Source organism: Andrographis paniculata, unplaced genomic scaffold (genome assembly GCF_009805555.1).
Source record: "Andrographis paniculata isolate CXL003 unplaced genomic scaffold, ASM980555v1 Contig9END, whole genome shotgun sequence".
NCBI classification, from domain to species: Eukaryota; Viridiplantae; Streptophyta; class Magnoliopsida; order Lamiales; family Acanthaceae; genus Andrographis; species Andrographis paniculata.
In genome coordinates, this window is record NW_026137639.1 from 3895729 (window position 1) to 3914636 (window position 18908).

The window sequence follows — 18908 nt, forward strand, 5'->3', positions numbered from 1 at the left end:
ACAGAGAGCAAGAGTGAGAGATGCCAAAAAATGTGAAGTAAGAAGATGAAACTGTTGTTGATAAATCGCAAGACCAATAAATGGTTGGTTTTGGGTTTCCAGTTTGATAACTGGTTGGGGTTTGTACGCGACAACAACAAAAATATAAAGAAATAAATAAGTAAAAATAAAAAGAAAGTAAGATGAGATGTTGAGGTCAGCGAAAGAGGCCATAAATGGAGCCCTCCTCATCTCCGACTGAGACTCTCTCTGACTACAGCAACACTCTTTGTATGTAATTCACGTGTGGGGAAACAAGTTTTGAGTTGAAGCCATCAAGTTTTGATGGCATCTGCCATTCTGCCTGCCTGCCTGCGTTTAAAAAGAGGTTTTTATTGCAGCAGCCTACACTGCTCTGCTCTTCTGCTGTCCTAAAAAGCTTCCCTTTCTTTGTTCAATGAATACATGCCCACAGCCACACCACACCACTGCTGCTGTACTACCACTGCAAATCCATCCTTACCTCCACTATATTCCAATATTTGCATCTCTTACATCCCTCTCTCTCTCTCTCTCTCTCAACACCACTTTTTGCACAGTCTTCCAAATATCCTCTTCCTCTCTCTCTGTATCAGTTTTCTGATCACTTGTATAATTAATCCCGCCCTAATATACTCTGGTACAGATAACCCAATTCGATTCTGTTGGAATTCTTTCATATTGTTTAGATTAGATATTTTTGTTTCTATATATTACCAAGATAATCTATTTCTGTTGGGAGTAGTAAGAGGTGGTTAACACTCTCCGTCCTCGTCCTCGTCCTCGTCCTCTTCCTCTTCCTCCGCCAGCTTTCTCTATCTAGACTATCGTATTTTGTTTGATACTTGTATATCTTGATAAGACATCCATCTCCATTCCCTTAATCGTTAATCCCTTCTGCCCCTCTCCATAGCCCACAACCTTTTACTTTACATAAATAAATAATCTCTCTGTTCGTGTTCGTATTCGTATGTATGTATGCATATATACATCTAGTCTAGTTTGACATATTCCCAATTCAATTCAGGCTGCTCCTATAAATAAAATTCTCCACCTTCTCTATCTCTCTCTCTCTCTGTTTCGATTACAAGAAAAGAAAAAGAGAGATGAAGGAGATTTGGACAACGATGGCTTCGATGATGGGCGTGTGGGCCTTCTGTCAGAGCCTCCTCCACACCGTCGTCCCGCCGGAGCTCCGTTTCGCTGCCGTTAAATTCTTCCACCGCCTCTTCAGCTACTTCTCTGCCTACTGCTACTACGACATAACCGAGATTGACGGCGTCAACACCAACGAGCTCTACAACGCCGTCCAGCTCTACCTCAGCTCCTCCGCCTCCATCTCCGGCAGCCGCCTCAGCCTCACCCGCGCCCCCAACGCCTCCTCCGTCACCTTCGGCCTCTCCAACAACGACCGCCTCCTCGACTCCTTCGCCGGCGCCGCCTTCGAATGGGAGCACGTCGTCACGCAGCGCCAGGCCCAGACATTCTCCTGGCGGCCCCTGCCGGAGGAGAAGCGCGGCTTCACTCTGCGTGTCCGAAAGTCGAACAAGCACCTCGTCCTCAACTCCTACCTCGACTACATCGTGGACAGGGCCAAGGACCTGCGCCGGAAGAACCAGGACCGTCTGCTTTACACGAACTCCCGAGGGGGCTCGTTGGACTCCAGGGGGCATCCGTGGGAGTCCGTACCGTTCAAGCACCCTAGTACCTTCGATACATTGGCCATGGACCCTGTCCGGAAGGCCCAGATTATGGCGGATCTTCGGGACTTCGCTAACGGGGAGTCCTTCTACCAGAAAACGGGCCGGGCTTGGAAGAGAGGGTACTTGCTCTACGGCCCGCCCGGTACCGGCAAGTCCAGCATGATCGCCGCCATGGCCAATTTCCTCGGTTACGACATTTACGACCTCGAATTGACCGAAGTGAACACCAATTCCGAGCTGCGGAAGCTATTGATGAAGACGAGTTCCAAGTCCATCATAGTCATCGAGGACATCGATTGCTCCATAAGCCTCACGAACAGGAACAAGAACAAGAACAGCGCCGCCTCCTCCGCCGGTAAGAGGAACACCCATGAGACGGCGGCGGCGGCGGCGGACGACGGAGGGAACACGATCACCCTGTCCGGGCTGCTGAATTTCACCGACGGCCTGTGGTCGTGCTGCGGCAGCGAGAGGATCTTCGTCTTCACGACGAATCACATGGAGAAATTGGATCCTGCCTTGCTTAGAAGCGGGAGAATGGATATGCACATACACATGAGCTACTGCTCTTTTCCGGCATTGACGATTCTGCTGAGGAATTACTTGGGGTACGAGGAGGAAAGGGATCTAAACCAGAAGGTGCTAGACGAGATCAGGGAGGTCATCGAACCGGCGGAGATGACCCCGGCCGACATCAGCGAGGTGCTGATCAAGAACCGGCGGGACAAGAACCGGGCGGTCGAGGAGCTTCTGCAGACGCTGAAAATTAGGGCAGAGAAGAACGGGGAGTCGAAGGGCAGAGATGGAGAAGAGGAAGAGCAGGAAAAGAGGGCTTTGGAGACAACGATCCCTCCCAAGGAAGAAGATCTCTGCAGCAAAAGGGAGGATGATGAACAGGAAAAGGAAAAAGAAGAGGATGAAGAGAAAGTGCATTGATTGATTGTTCCCTGCAGCATGCAATGATCATATTTTGATATGAACGTAGGTTGTTAGAATTAATTGAGGGATTAAGCTGCTGCTGCTGCTGCAATGTAAGAAATGGGATGGTGATGTTTGTGGATCTATGGCTCTGGATTGTACTTGTGCAGCTGCCTGCCAGCTCTGCTACCAAATATTATTTATTAATATAATGTGAGAATTAGAGCAACACGGGGAGGCATTGGAGTTCCATTAAGGATTGATTATGTTACGTTACATTACATTATTGTGTTACCATAATTAATTAATCGACGGATGAAACTTTCTACTTCATTGCAGCAGGTTCTTGTATTCATACGAGGGTATGCGAATTTTTATTTTAATTATCACTTTTTTAAATATTATGTCCTTTGTTTAAAAGTTACTTTCTTCGTTTCACCAATATATTTTTTGAATTTGTTTCATCTATTTTATCCTTATTTTTTTATTGAAAATATATTAATACATTTATTTATTTTTTTAATTGAAAGTGACTATAAAATAAATATAAAAGATTAAATTACTTTTGTTTTTTTAAGAATTTAAAAAAATATGTAAAAATAATAATTATGAGTAGTTGTGGAAATGTAAGAATAATTTTGTTATAAAATAAGAACCACAATTACTAAAGTAAAAAACAGCACAATTATTTTGTAACAAACGAAAATAAAAAAATAGATAAAAATTCTTTTAGGGCAGAGAAAGTATGATGATCTTAGCACAACAGTAATTTTATTTAATAAGCAAATGTTGATAAAAAAAGGAAAAAGTAGCAAATATTAATATATTTTCTTCGTCCCGGGTCAGATAAACTTTTAGTTAGGGAGATAATATTTTAGGTAAGTAAATTAGTAAATTATTAAAGTAAAATTGCTCATAACTCTCATGCAATTTCAAATTTCAACGTAAAATATCTTTGTACTTTAAAAATTGCATTACGCTCCTTACACTTTCAAAACTGTTGCATTAAATCTCACCAACATGAAATCTCCCTTATACGATGAGAATATAATTTTTTTATCCATGACAATAATTTCATGCAACAGTTTTGAAAATATACGGGGCATTATGGAATTTTTAAATTAAAGTGAGGATTTACGTTGAGTTTCGAAATTATAGAGGAGTTTAATACAATATTTTTAGAAGTATAAGGGTGTGTCATTTATTTTTTAAAGTAAAAAAGAAATATACGCTAAATTTAAAATCATAAGGAATTTATGGACAATTTTGTCAATTACTAATAATAAATTATGATATTATTTTATATTTCATCCCCCCATTAAATTAAGTCCATTTGGATCCGCAGAGACTAAGAAATATGATATTTTATTGAAAATGTTATATGTAATTTGGGGTATTTTTAAAAATTTAGCTAGAAATTAAAGTAAATAAAAAGACGTAATGTAATAAAGTTAATGATATTTGTCGTAAATAAATATTTTCTGAATGATACTAATTAAATGTTGATTTGTTGATTTTGCTAAAATTAGTAATGTGATAAATATAGCGGGCGGACTAAAAAGAAAAGTACGAGTAAATTTGACGGAGCGAGGGAGTATTTTTTATATGAGTAGTGTCGTTGGTTTTTAAATATTTTTAGCATTAAAAATTTAATTAAATTTATTTATATTTATTAAAATTGTTTTTTTTTAAAAAATGAACTTACTAAAAATAGAATTAGTCATTTTTTTTTTGGATAAACAAAAACGAAAAAAAATATCATATTTGGCGGGACGGAGAAAGTAATATATAATACTTCATCCGTCCAACAAAAAAGTATACATATTTTTATTTTGGGACGTCCAATTACAAAGTAAACATTTCACTAAATACCTCATTTTTTCCACAAATATCTTTACTTTACATTACATCATTACTTTTACACCAAAAAGTAAGGGTAAAAATGTCATTACACTACTTTTAATTACTCACTATAATTAAAATACTATTATTTTTTAAACATTACGCCAAAAAGTAAATGTTTAATGTGTAAGTTGACGGAGGGAGTACAATATATGTTACTTTTCTTGCGAAAATTTGATAATTGTTTCAAGTAAGGGTGTGTTTGTTTGGGAGTTTGGATTTTGAGTTGGGATTTGAATAGTAAAAATTTTGAATTTGAATAGTTGTATGATGTGATATAAATAGATGTTGATGTGATGTTTTGAATGTAAAATTGATTTTTAGTATAATATAAAAAATGAAAAATAGGTGTTTGATTTGATGTTTTTGGGGGGAAAAAATTGGATGAATAGTAGAAATCTTATTAAATCCCCCAAACAAACACACCCTAATGTATTACCTTGATAATATATTATTCGTCGCGTGATGAGTTGCCAATTATTTCATGTTAGTTTGCTGATTTTGTCAAATTAACAAACCAAACAGCAGATTGTTAATTTGACCAAATAAGCACTTTAACTGCAATCTATGTTAGATATAGAAATGATGATACTTTATTAATTAGATCGACCATATGCAATACGGAACACATTTTTTTTTGTTTATTGAGTCTTTTTTTCTTCGTTATATCGTGTTATATCAGATTAAAAACTCAATAAACATTCATTTATTTTTTTACTTACATTATAGAACCAAATTTTATAATTTTTTTTTGGGAACATCTCTTTATTTTGAGGTTTTTCATATATGAAAATTGTTAAAGAAATGCATTTTAGGAGAAGATGAAAAATTTCGTGCAAAAACAGAGAATACGAGCCAGTTTGTCTGATGCTATGTCGCAAATTGGAAAAATGTTTGAAATGCGAAATTTGGCAAGAGAAGTTGTCTGTTTGGAGAAGGAGAGTTGAATTGATAAAAATCCAAGTCTCAGTTAGTGTCAAAATTCATCTTGGCCATTTATTAGAAATTAACATCTGCAGAATTGAATAGTGAAAAATCAATTCACCAGCTGTTAATAACAATTGCTGCCTTCTAGAAGCTTGGCCAACACCTACCAAAAGGATCCAATTTGGAGCTTATTTATCAAGATTTTACAATCTGAAATTCGCTATGTTCGGAGAAGAGCTCAGAGCTCAAGATATAAGGAGCTCTGGACGCTGGAAGCGGGTAACCAACAGCACTTGTGATAGGAGTCGTGTGGTCGCCACCCATCCTATTTAATTTTCGCACTTAAGATAAATTTACAAGCTTTGTGCAAGTTGAATTTGTAGCTAAAACACAATGTTAAGTTTATAGTGTAATCGTACATTCAATTCACTTAGTCCTGAGTAATGACATATCATAACTTCTCAATCGCATTCTTACCAATAGATGACGTACACTTGAGATAAATATTTGTAAAGTACATTAACATAATGGATTTAGAAGATACATATAAATCACTTAATCGGATCTAGTTAGACGAATTCAAAAAGAAATCACGTTGCTAAGTAGATCCAAGATGCTTGCGAAAGCAGCTTTTTGGACGTAATTTGACTTAGAAAATATAGTAAAAGGTAGGTAGCAAATTGATTAATTGATTCATCAATTGCGAGTGTCGATGAGAACGACTCGCAAGATAGTGATGTATGAATTTAGGAATAGATCATTAGCTCAATAATAAATTATTGATTTAGCTTTCCAGAGTACCTAGAGACTAATAAGTCCTAAAATCGCGGGGTACATTAGCAAGTAAATATCTTTTGTGATCACTTTCGCTCAACCTTCTAACACACAAAGTTTATACATATATCGCATTCACGATCATTCATTTGACGGGCATTCATTTTCCTTTCCGTATCATTAATTAAGTAGCAACTCATTAAACATTAACACATCCACTCACCTATCACAATATTTCATCCGTCATTGTCGCATTCAATCTTGCGTTTCACTTCACTCATCTCTCATCTCTACCTCTCATTTAATTATGTACTCACATTTGAATTCAATTGTATAGTTACCTGCAATGCATCGTTAATTCAAATCTTGATTCACATACTCGCATTCATTTTTACTTGAATTTTTCTTACACTTATGCCCTGAGTTCGACCCTGCACTCACCGGTCAACATGAGAAAAAATTATTATTTGGTGAAAAATTTCTTGCTACAATGCAACACTTAAGCACACTGATAACAGAGAAATATAGTTTGGTTATTGTTGTAGGTTGTATATCAATTCGCAGGGAATTTTATTCGAAAATCAATGAGTAAAGTTCTTATAGAAGAATGATCAGATATAGAAACTGTATGGTTGTAGACCCTGGATAGTTATCACAATTATTTATACTCTTTTTACTGGTGAGTTTCCAGGTCGAACACAGGGATTTAAAGTCATGAATTTCAATGGTAAAAATCTTGGAGAAGCGACGAAGAAACGAAAATGGGTCTGCTTGGAGCGGAGAATCTTCTACTACTGAAAGCGGTAAATAAAGCAGTAAAAATGAACGGAGGCGAGCGAAAGCGAGAGGATTGGGATGTGAGTGAGCGGCATATTATATGTATATGTATATGAGCGAATTAGAGTGAAAGAGAGGCGTTGTGTCTGAACTGTGCGTTACGAAATGGGTAGATTTCTCTGGATGCAGCGAGCGAATGACGTAATTGTGTTATCGGAAGCATATATGTATATTACGAAAACGATGATAGAAAGATGTTGTAATTATATAAACTCGATTATAAAGAACTCATCACACTGGTATTTTGGCTGGGGGGGATTTACAACAAGACTTCAATGACACCCAGAATTAAGACATTATAAGAAAGAAACCCTACTGTCACTAAGAATTTCTGCGACCTAATAGACCCCCGTCTATGTCCCGTTAATTTTTCCAATTTCTGCCTCATTAGTGGCTTTACCCCCTGATGTTGGTACTATTTTATCAGAATCAAATTCAGCACAGCAGTTAAGTAGGTCGACAAGGCTCCCGCGTACTTAACTACGTTGAACTACCTTGAGACCGCTTTTGGCGCATCACAAGGCTTAATTAATCAATTCGTCTATCGCTCTATACCAGTGATATGAAGTTCTCTAAAATTGATTTATATAAGTATGGAAAATTGTGGAAGAATTTAATTTGAAGAAGTGAGTGATATTTCCTTATATACTATGAAAACGCGAAAAGGATTAAACTACAAAGCTGTAAATGAAAGCAGTAATCTAGTCTAATAAAGCATTAAAGACGTGGCCAAGGGAGAGGGAAGACGCCCACTCCCTTGGCCTTTCCTGTGGAGAACTCCCTTACAGGGTTGGAGCTCTCGGAAACAGGAAGACGACGAACGCTGTGTATATTCTGAAATTGTCCAAGAATTCGATATTTTTACATAAAGATATCTGGCCCTATTTATAGCAGGTGTAAAGAGACGGTTGCAAGAAGCTGTTGGGCAGTTCCAACCGCTGGGCAGTTAGGCGGTTGCTGGTGGTTATTCTGTTAAAGCAGTTGCTGGCCATAACTCCCAGGGTGCCCGCTTCGCTTGTGTTGATGGCACAGATCTTCCTCGCTTGCTGGAGAACAGGAGGGCATCAGCGTAGCTCGGCTCGCTTGAGCTAGCTGGAATTGGAATGGTTGTACCGCTGCATTTGAAGTACTTAGTTGAAATCTGGTGATAGTCTGCAGCGGCGGGTATCTGGACTGTAGCTTGCAAGCGGGAGAGGCTATCGCTTGCGGCTATGAAGGTGGCCGCTTGCCTCTCATGCCTTAGTGTTTTCAAGGTGTGTCTTGGGCGCTTGCGAGCGAAGGCGGCTGTCGCTTGCGGCGTCTGCCTTAGCTTTTCTGGCTCCAAAATACCGCTTAAGAGGGCAAAAATCGTTAATAGTCTCAACAACGAATCCTGGATCATGCCTGGTGATATAAATCAATATTGTATGCCGATTACGAATTATTTTGATGGTTCTTATGCAGAAATTCAAGTAATACACATTTTTTGTCACACTAAGAATATGCTCATATTTGGAGTCATCAAACCTCCTCACACTAAACCTTTGCTCGTCCTCGAACAAACTGCATTAAAGGATCAAGAGGTTATTCTGTTCACGGCAATCAAGAAGTGCTAATAACTAGTGCCATGATTGGGAGTAGAGTGAATCTCAAATAGTAACAAGTGAACCACAAGTATTCAACATGTCATTTGATTTAACGAGATTGGAGTTGTCCAGGTATTGTCAACTTTGTTCGTTTAGCAGAGATTCTTTTTTTGATCAAGGAAACCTTCAGCCGAAGGGCGTGGAGAATATATATATTTTCTTTTGGATCGTGAGTTTCAAACAAACTTTGTGTCTGCTCATGATCTTATTAGGTTCTCGCGCGCCTAGGCCTTTTCAGTTCCTTTGTAATGATAAGTCCTCCCTGCTTCGCTTGCATCGTATCTTAAACCAAATTTAAGGACTTCTCTTTTCAAGTTATGCCTTATGAGCAAAGTCGAAAAACCTGGTCACTTGCCTTACTGAGTATGGAAAGTTGAAACGAAGGGGGACTAGTTTTTCACAAGTCTTTTTCACTGTTACTTAGTCTAACACTAGTGTTCGAATTATGGTGAAGTTCGAAGGACAAGTACTTAGTCTGATGTGCTTAGGTTGTCTAACTCTACTCTAGAACATATCACAAAGTTAACCAAGTGGAATTTCACATAAGAGCACATACTTCAGGTTATGTTAGGCATACAATAAAGAAATATTGTCACGAGTTACCAAAAATTGTTGTCTCCTTGATTGATGTTATGTACAACCCTTGCTATTCTCAAATTTTTGTGAAATGGGGGAGGACTTTTCTTTACTTCTTCTTTTCGCTTGTTGGTCCTCGCCCTTGAGGAAGGTTGCGTGATATCTGCCGTACTAGGTCTTCCAATCGAAGGAGACTCCTGGCTGTGTCAAGCTGTTGTTCCATTAGGATGGCGTTTTGTTGGGTAAGAGCTGCGAGAGCTTTCATAATTTCATGCAGCGTCGTACCCATGCTTGTAGCCAGAGTCTCTAGCGCTTCCACTCGCTCTTCTAGTGCGGCAGTCGCTTTCTTTCCAGCAGTCAGTTCATCACCCAGACTCCTAGCGTATGTGTCTATTAATGTCTGAGTCATCATGTATTGGGTGAGAATGGCTGAGTCGAGTTCATCCAATCTTCTTTCAATATTTTCCAGTGATGCGCGGGGGGCTGATGGTCCAGCACCCGCCGCTTCTGGTGATTATCGCTCGCTCTCAGCTGAACTGATCTCCACTGGCTCTTCCTCGTTTTGGGAATCGGGTGCTGGCTTAGGGGAGACATCCCTGAGGAATACTAGCTACCTCGCTGCCTCGTACTCCAGCTGCTCTGCTTTCTTCTGTTGTAAATACCTTCTGAATCGCAGCTGGAGTTGAGTCAGCGGTTTCCAGTATTTTAGCAGCTTGACCAGCACCTTCATTTTCCTTTTTCTTTCTCGCTCGAGCTGCTGCATTCGTTCGATTCGTTGTACTGCGGCAAGCAGCTGAGCTTTCTGTTCTTGAAACTTCCTGTCCTGTTCCTCCTCCTCCTCTTCTATAAGTGTTTTATCAGATTTGGTTGAGGCAGGAGTCAGAATTTCTGCGGGTGTCCCGATCATGGTATGTGTTCCTGGGCTGCTCGGGGATACCTGCAAGACAGGAAGATTTAGAATCACTGCCTCCACCTCCTCGGCTTCATTGGCAGCTTCAGCGGTTGTGGCAGCGGGGACCTCGGCGGGATATTCTTTGTATGATTCAATGGTGACATCGATCCCGCCAATAGTTTCTTCGGTTAGTATGGTCTCCCGCTCCTCCTCTGCTCCAGCAGCAGTAGGCTCCACCGCTCCCAGCTGGTTAACGGGTGTGGTTTCTTTGCCTATTCCAACAGCAGTTGGCTGGCCTGCCCCCTGTTGGTCGAAGGGAACAGGTTCATCGCCAGATGGGCTTGGCAAAACCTCCTCTATTGCTGGCCGTGCCGGCGAAGGTCTCTCGGGTTGGGCGGTGGGTTCTCTGATGACGATCCCCTTCCGTAGTCTGGAAAGGGGAATCGTGTCCTCGCTTGCCTCTACATCCACCACTTTCCCCTTCCCTTTCTCCTGCCTCGTCGCTTGCCGAGGGGGTGTTGGATTTTTTCGCAATGCTTCTTTCACCCTCGGCTTCTTGACAGGCGGTGGAGCAGGGTCTTCTTGTTTCTTTGACCTCTTTTCGCCCACGGCCGCTCGCGGCGCCTTTCCTTCCTTATTACTCCTAGTTGCTTCAGCCCCAAATAGATTTTCCTCGATCTCCCGAGCGAAGCGGAGGGCTTCCTCTTCCTCATCGCTGGGAGCGTCATTGGAAACTGTTCTCTCAGAGTCGGGCTCGGTATGGGGTGTCACATCTTCTCTTATGATTTCCCCCCTCACAAATCTCATCTTTCTTTTTGGTGGAGGGGGCGCTACCGCTTGTGCTTTCCTCTTTTTCTGCTTGGGGATGAGAGTGAACCCCTTGGACTCCAGCCAATTTTTGTGGAAGGCCGCTAGGAATAGCGGCTTCATTTGGAGTTCTGGGGCTGGAGTGGGCAAGTCGACGCCCGCGCGACGGCAAAGTTCTGTGATCAGGGTCCCGTGACCCAATGTTCTGTCTCCACTTCTTCGATCCCAGATATCTAAGCCGATGATCGCGCCCAAATCCACATCGTTTGATTCCTCCAAGATTGAGCGAAGGGCTACGAGGTAGTCAGGACGAATGTCAGTGGTGTGAGCAGTGATCATTATTCTGCTCAACGACCACTTCACCCATTCCTTTTTCTCTTCGTCCACCGACCCGAACTTTAGGTTTCTTTTCTCATATGCAGGGGTGGTGGAGAAGGTCCTGTATAGCGACTGCAGTTCAAGTGAACTGCAGACCTCCGTTGCCTTCAGCTTGTCTTGCATCTCTTGGGCGGGGTAGTGGTGTTCCCAACCCAAGAGTCGGTTGATCTTCCTGGATGAGCAGTCTACCCATTTTCCCCGAATGTAGACATGCTTAAGACTCTCAGCCTGGTTCAGATTAGCGTAAAACTCCCTCACCAGTGATACATCCACTGGTTCATTGGGGTTTCTGATCAACCACGACAGGCCCCGCTCCTCCAGCCAGTCAAAGAGCGGGCCTGTGATCTTTTCGGGGTCAAATCCTCTCTCGTAGAGGATCCCCATTGCCTTCATCCGCTCGTACGCCGCCGCTGCGTCAATGTTGGAAAAGTGCAGCTTGTCATACTGCTTCGATCTTAATACGTCCTTTGCAGCGTCGGCGGCATTCTTCTTGGAGATATTGCTCCGGAATGCCTTCATTTTCTTTGGCGGTGCTTCTAAGCAGGCAAATTTGTTTTTGAGCTCCTTCAGCTGGTACTCCTTCAGCTGCTCGTATTCCGATTATTCTAATTCCAGCCACCAGTCGCTCACCGGATACCTCTGCTCTGTTTCCTCAGTGTATTCGAATCTGAGGTATTCCTCCGGGAACTCTGGGATGAATTTTCGAAATGGCAGTGACTTAAGCTGCCTGAGCTTCCCCCAGTCTTCTGTTAACTCCAACAATCTCCTCCTCTTGTAGTATGCCTCAGGTGGCGCTGGTTCTACTAATTCTGCCCCTGAGGTTGTTGTCACCACCTTACGTCCGTCCGTGGATTTGATCCTTTGGACTCTTCGTTCGATCCTCTCCTCAACTTTCTCAAACTCCTTCTTCAACGTTTCTTGCTTTGCTGGATCTATTTTGCTAAGCCTGTCCTGAACCTAGGGTTTCCAAAATTATTGTTTATCATACGAACATTATGAATCCTGCCTCATTATCTTTAAATGTAAATAACATCCATATAAGGCAATCACATTCAAAGTTCCGGTGATTTTAACCCTAAATTCTCCCCCTCACAACGAAACAGAACACTACTGTAAGCGTTACGTTGTGAAAAAGGGAGAAAATCACAAAACAAGACCTAACCTACAGATTAAAGTGAAATTCATCCGTAGAAAGCAAGTATATCAGTTATTGTATCTAAATCTAGCATATAACAGACTTAGATTCACAGAAATCAAACAGGCAAACATTTTCGCAAAAATGAAGAACAGTGAAATATCGTGAAAATAATTTGCGATTCTGTGTTTCTAAACGTTAAATCGGCGAGAATCAACCGTAAAATAGAGTTTATGTACCAAGGTTAACCTAGATCTTACCTTAGATGAAGCTATTATTGGTTGAAATGGTGAGATTTTGAAAAAATTTTCGCTCTGAGAGTGGCGGTTACTAAAGCTTCGGGAGGAAGTTACTGTAGGGCAAAAGTGGAAAAATGACTGTGGACTGGGGTATTTATAGATTTTCTCAATACTCTCTAGAGGGCAAGCGGAGCGATGCCAAGTCCACTGTAAATACTTATAAAGGTATAGGGGAGGGTATTTCAGGGCGAATGAGCGGGTAAAGCAACACTTCTATACACCTAAGACTGACACAAAAGCGAAAATGAAAGCGGTGCTGAGTGAGCGATACTGCTCCCCCAGTGAATATCAGGGTGAAACAAGCGGAGCGGTGGTTGACTTGGGTCAGGCTTAGGTTGGAAGTTAAAATGCTAACACTAAACTATTCCTATAAAGCGATAACCCTATTCTAATGAAAGCGATGAAATTATGAAATCTATCTATGAAAGCGATAAAGGAAAGCTTGTAAATTTTAACTATGAAAGCGATAAGTTTTAACTAGAAAAGCAATAAAAGAAAGCTGTAAATTGGCGGATATAAGATTGGGCTTCTGGATTCTTTTCACGAAATTCTATCATCGCTTGAGCTTCTGAACCTCAATCAGATTAATCTCTGCATTGGCCTGTTGCAACACAGGCCCTTCAATGTATGGTTTCAGCCTCGCTCCATTCACTAAGAAGGAATCTTTCTCTCCGGGGGTCTCCACATTGTTAATCCTTATAGCTCCACTTGGCAGCACTTGTCTGACAATATACGGCCCAGTCCACCGTGACTTCAATTTCCCTGGGAATAAGTGGAGCCTAGTGTCATATAAAAGAACTTTGGATCCCACCGCAAACTCTTTCTTCTTCAACTTCTTGTCATGATAGAATTTCATCCTTTCCTTATAGATCTTTGCGCTTTCATATGCAAGGTATCGGAACTCGGTCAGATCGAGCAATCTTTCCGTGCGCTTCTCCTGCGCTGGGAGAAGATCAAAATTGAGATACTTGATAGCCCAGTACGCACGATGCTCTAGTTCCAGCGGTAGGTGGCAGGCTTTTCCATATACAAGCCGATAAGGGGACATTCCAATTGGAGTCTTGAAGGCTGTTCTATAGGCCCACAGCGCATCATCCAATTTCTCTGCCCAATTCTTGCGACTCTTATTTACTGTGGTCTGGAGGATGTGTTTGATCTCTCTATTTGAAACTTCCACTTGACCGCTCGCTTGTGGATGATAGGGGGTAGTTAGATGCTGGCGAACACCATATTGTTGTAGGCTGGATTGTAGTGCCTTATTCACAAAATGGGTGCCTCCGTCGCTTATTATCGTTCTAGGGACCCCAAACCTTGGAAATATGGTATATTTTAGGAAGCGGATCACTGATCGAGCATCATTTGTGGTGAGCGCTTGCGCTTCAACCCACTTACTCACGTAATCCACCGCCACCAGAATGTATTGTTTCCCATTAGAAGGTGGAAAGGGACCCATAAAATCTATCCCCCATACATCAAATATGTCCACAAACAAGACTCCAGTTTGGGGCATCTCATCTTTCTTCGAAATGGACCCCAATCTTTGACATTTGTCGCAAGATTTGGCAAAGGCATCTGCATCTTTTTGTAGGGTAGGCCAAAAGAAACCTGACTGCAAAACTTTGGCCGCTGTGCGCATGCCAGCGAAATGCCCTCCTACATGGGACCCATGACATTCGTTCAAGATCAGCGGGATCTCAGACTCCGCTACACAGCGACGGATTATCCCATCTGAGCCGATGTTGAACAAATAAGGTTCATCCCAAAAATAATCCTTTGCCAAACTGAGCAATCTCTTCTTTTCCCGTTGTACAGTGTGTGCTGGAAACTGTCCTGTAGTTAAAAAGTTGGCCAGGTCAGCGAACCATGGCTCTTTCGCTTGCACCAGGAACAGCTTCTCATCTGGGAATTGTTCATTGATCCCAGGAGATTTGTCCTCCTCTTGTCGCAACCTACTGAGGTGATCTGCCACATGATTTTCCTTTCCCTTCTTATCCTTGATTTCTATGTCGAATTCCTGGAGCAACAAAACCCATCTAATCAAGCGGGCTTTTGTCTCCTTTTTCTCCATCAAATATTTAATGGCTGCATGGTCAGTGTGAACAATAGTCTTGCTTCCAATAAGATATTGCCTGAATTTCTCAAAAGCGAAGACAATAGCTAGCAGCTCTTTCTCGGTGGTAGTGTAATTCTTCTGAGCAGAGTCCAGCGCTTTACTTGCATAATAAATGACGTTAAGTTTAGACTCCACCCTTTGTCCTAGTACAGCGCCGACGGCATAATCACTTGCATCCGTCATTAGCTCGAATGGCTCACTCCACACTGGTGCTGAAATTATAGGAGCAGAGGTCAGCTTATCCTTCAGTATTTGAAAAGCCTCCTCACACTCGCTTGACCAGTGAAATTGAGTATCCTTGCACAGCAGTGACGTGAGTGGTTGTGTGATTTGACTGAAACCTCTGATAAATCGACGGTAAAATCCCGCGTGACCCAGAAAGCTTCGCACTCCTTTCTCATTCGAGGGCGATGGCATTTTTTCGATTACACTAATTTTTGATCTATCTACCTCTATACCAACAGACGAGATCTTATGGCCCAAGACAATTCCTTCATTCACCATAAGGTGACATTTTTCCCAGTTCAGCACGAGATCAGTCTCTATGCATCGGAGGAGTACTTTTTCCAGATTATTCAGGCATCTGGAAAATGTCTTGCCATACACCGAGAAATCATCCATAAAAACTTCAATACAGGAGTCCAGGAGATCACTGAAGATATGGTACATGCATCGCTGGAAGGTGGCCGGAGCGTTGCACAGTCCGAACGGCATCCTCCTATAAGCGAAAGTCCCATATGGACAAGTGAATGTAGTCTTCTCACAGTCCTCCGGTTTGATGGGAATTTGATGATAGCCTGAGTAGCCATCGAGGAAACAGTAGTATTCGTGACCTGCAAGCTTCTCAAGGCATTGATCAAGGAAGGGAAGTGGGAAATGATCCTTCTTTGTGGCTGAATTCAGTTTTCTGTAGTCGATGCAAACCCTCCATCCAGTGACAGGTCTTGTCATGAAGACCTCCCCATCGTCGCTTGTCTGTTCAACGAATCCTCCTTTCTTGGGAACCACCTGGGTTGGGCTAACCCACTGGCTGTCACTGATAGGGTATATGATTCCTGCATCGAACAATTTGATCACCTCTTTCTTGACTACTTCTTGCATATTCTCGTTCAGACGCCGCTGAGGCTGTCTACATGGTTTTGCATCAGCTTCCAGCCTAATATGGTGCATACACACCGCTGGGCTGATTCCCTTGATGTCTGAGATTTTCCATGCAAACGCCGCTTGATTTCTTTTGAGAAGTGAGATGAGCTGAGCCTCTTGGTCCGGCAATAGTAAGGCGGAGATTATCAGCGGGTAACTCTCCTCCGGCCCAAGGAATATATATTTGAGGTGCTCAGGTAATCTCTTCAGCTCATCCTTATTGTTGGTCTCGCTCGCTGGTTCCCTAGTCGCTTGTTCAATGGATTCAGTGGGCGCTTGAATATCGTCGCTTGCCTCAGCTGAATTCTTTTTGTCTTCCAGTTCGAGCGATCCATTACCTGAAATTCCTTCCAGGCTATCAAGTGTAACATGGTTCTCAAAAGTTATTATTTCATTTAACTCATTGATAAAATCACAATTTTCTTCCTGAGGTTGGCGCAGTGCTGAGTTCATGGAAAATGTGACTTTATCACCACCAAAACTCAAGGATATTTTTCCTTCAGCAACATTTATTGTAGCTTGAGCGGTGGCTAGGAAAGGTCTCCCTAATATGATTGGAATTTCGCGGTCTTCGCTCATTTCCATAATAACGAAATCTGCAGGGAAAATAAATTTGTTCACTTGCACGAGTACATCACGAATGATTCCTTTAGGCAATCTTATTGACTTATCGGCAAGCTGAATTACAGTTCTGCATGCTTCTAACTCATAAAGCCCTAATTTAGAGAAAAGCGAGAAGGGCATAAGATTGATACTTGCACCTAAATCACATAATGCCCTAATCGGCTCTAAATTTCCTATTGTACAACTAATGATAAAACTCCCAGGATCGCTGAGTTTCTTTGGGAGGTCCTCCTTAAATACGGCACTGCACACACTTTCCAGCTGCACCGCTGCCACTTCATCAGGAAATGCCCGCTTCCGATTGATTATATCCTTGATAAACTTAGCGTAATGTGGCATCTGAGACAAAGCATCAGCAAACGGTATAGTAATTTGAAGACTACGGAAAGTATGTACAAACTTATCAAACTCCTTGGAGTTGTCCTTCTTCCCAAATCGTGCGGGAAAGGGGGCTCGAACCAAAGGCTGAGCAAAACCCCTTTCGTTCGGGTCAGACTCCTGAGCGGCTGGTATCGCTCGAGGTTGGGATGGACCTTGCTCCTTAGATGGAATCTGCTTATCTCATCCTGCACAGGCATATTAGCAACAATAGGGGAAGAAGATTGATTCATACCTCTGTCTGGCAGTGGTGGCGATTGCGTCCGTTTCCCTCCTCTAGTTTCGATGGCCTTTGCTTGGTTCGGGACAGTCTCGACTGTCCCAGGCAACGTTCCTTTCTGCTTCAGCTTCAGCGCTTCAGCAATCTGCCCGACTTGTACTTCCAGCATTTTGATCAAAGCAGATGTGTTTCTTTGGAACTCCTGATTCGCTCGCTCTGTGTTCCTCCAGAGTTCCTCCAGACTCAACGGGACTTGTGCCGCTGTGGGAGGTTGAGTGAATGCATGTGCCTGCTGCGGGAAATGGGGGGTTTGATTGTATTGTTGATGATGTGGATGATATCCCCCTTGGATATATTGTTGTGCAGCGAACTGTTGTGGCCTCTGAAATTGTTGCTGAGGACGCGGTCCAGTGGGGCCTTGAACTTGCCCTTTTTGGAACTGCTGGAATTGGGGGGCATTTTTGCCAGCCATATAAAAGACCTCCGCCGGGTTCTGAGCTTCCTCATTGAATACTCAGCAACCTGCGGACATTTTTGGTCTTCATAAGCTTTTTCCTCGCATTCCGCGGCCTCATGTAGTGCTTGTTTTCCTTTATTACGCAGGTCCTGCTTCATAAGCTTAGACAGCTCTTTCACTTGGATTGACAAACTGTCGATCCTTGCATCGTGAGATACGGAAGCAGGGACCTGGTACAGACCCCTCGATGGCTCGGGCCTGTTGGACTCTGGCCAACTTGACTGATTGGCCGCCATCTTCTCTATCAAAGCCCTCGCTTCAGAAGCACAACGCCCCATAAGCGAGCTTCCTGCCGCTGCATCTAAGGACATTCTGAGTTCAGGAGTAATTCCTGAGTAAAAAATCTGAAGTTCCATGAAGTCCGGTATTTCATGATGAGGGCAGTTGCGGAGTAGTTGTTTGAATCGGCTCCAGGCTTTTGGAAGGGTCTCATCACTCGCCATCTTGAAAGTAAGTATTTCATTCCTCTGGCGAATGGTCTTTGATACAGGATGGTATTTGCTCACGAAGGCCTGCGCTGCTTCTTTGAATGAGCCAGGGATCGGATAAAGATTATCAAACCATTTCCTGGCCTCTCCTGTTAAAGAAAAGGGAAACAGAATCAGTTTGGCAGCGTCCTCCGTGATGCCGTGCGATTTGGAGGTGGTAGCGATCCTATTAAAGTTCTGTAAGTGTTCGTAAGGGCTTTCATTGAGCAGCCCATGAAATTGGCTCTGGCTCGCCAGGCTGACGAGCGCTGGTTTCACCTCGTAATGGCCAGAGCCTCTGGGCGCAGAACTTGTAATTAAAGTGTGATCCAGAAGGGTCTGGTAGTGAACATCCATGGGGACTTCCGCAAGTGGGCGATCAGCAGCCCTATGACCCTCAGCCCTCTGGTAAGGCTCAGCAGTAGGTGGTGGGGGAATGATGGTTGTGGGTATCGCAGCGGTGGTGGCAGCTTGTGCCGCTTGGGAAGCAATAAATGCTCCCTGCGCAGCTTGAGTTTGTTCCACCTGAGCGAGGTGCGCTTGCAGCCCCGCCATTCCTTGTTGAATGCTACTGAGGGCTCTCAATAGTTGCTCCTCAGTCTGTGAAAGTGCAGGAGGAATGACAGCAGGGACCACAGTGGGGACGTGGAGTGGC

General features: G+C 42.7%; 1 protein-coding gene across 1 annotated transcript; it reads left to right on the forward strand.

The window, feature by feature from the left end:
• Window positions 1–231: 231 nt before the first annotated feature.
• Window positions 232–2868, forward strand: LOC127244265 (AAA-ATPase At5g57480-like). Its single transcript, XM_051264721.1, has one exon. The coding sequence runs from the start codon at window positions 1125–1127 to the stop codon at window positions 2655–2657; it is 1533 nt and encodes a 510-aa protein (XP_051120678.1). The 5' UTR covers window positions 232–1124; the 3' UTR covers window positions 2658–2868.
• Window positions 2869–18908: the final 16040 nt, after the last annotated feature.

Bases quoted from the DNA above. Each gene is read 5' to 3' on its own strand.
- LOC127244265 (XM_051264721.1), top strand. From the start codon at position 1,125: ATGAAGGAGATTTGGACAACGATGGCTTCGATGATGGGCGTGTGGGCC.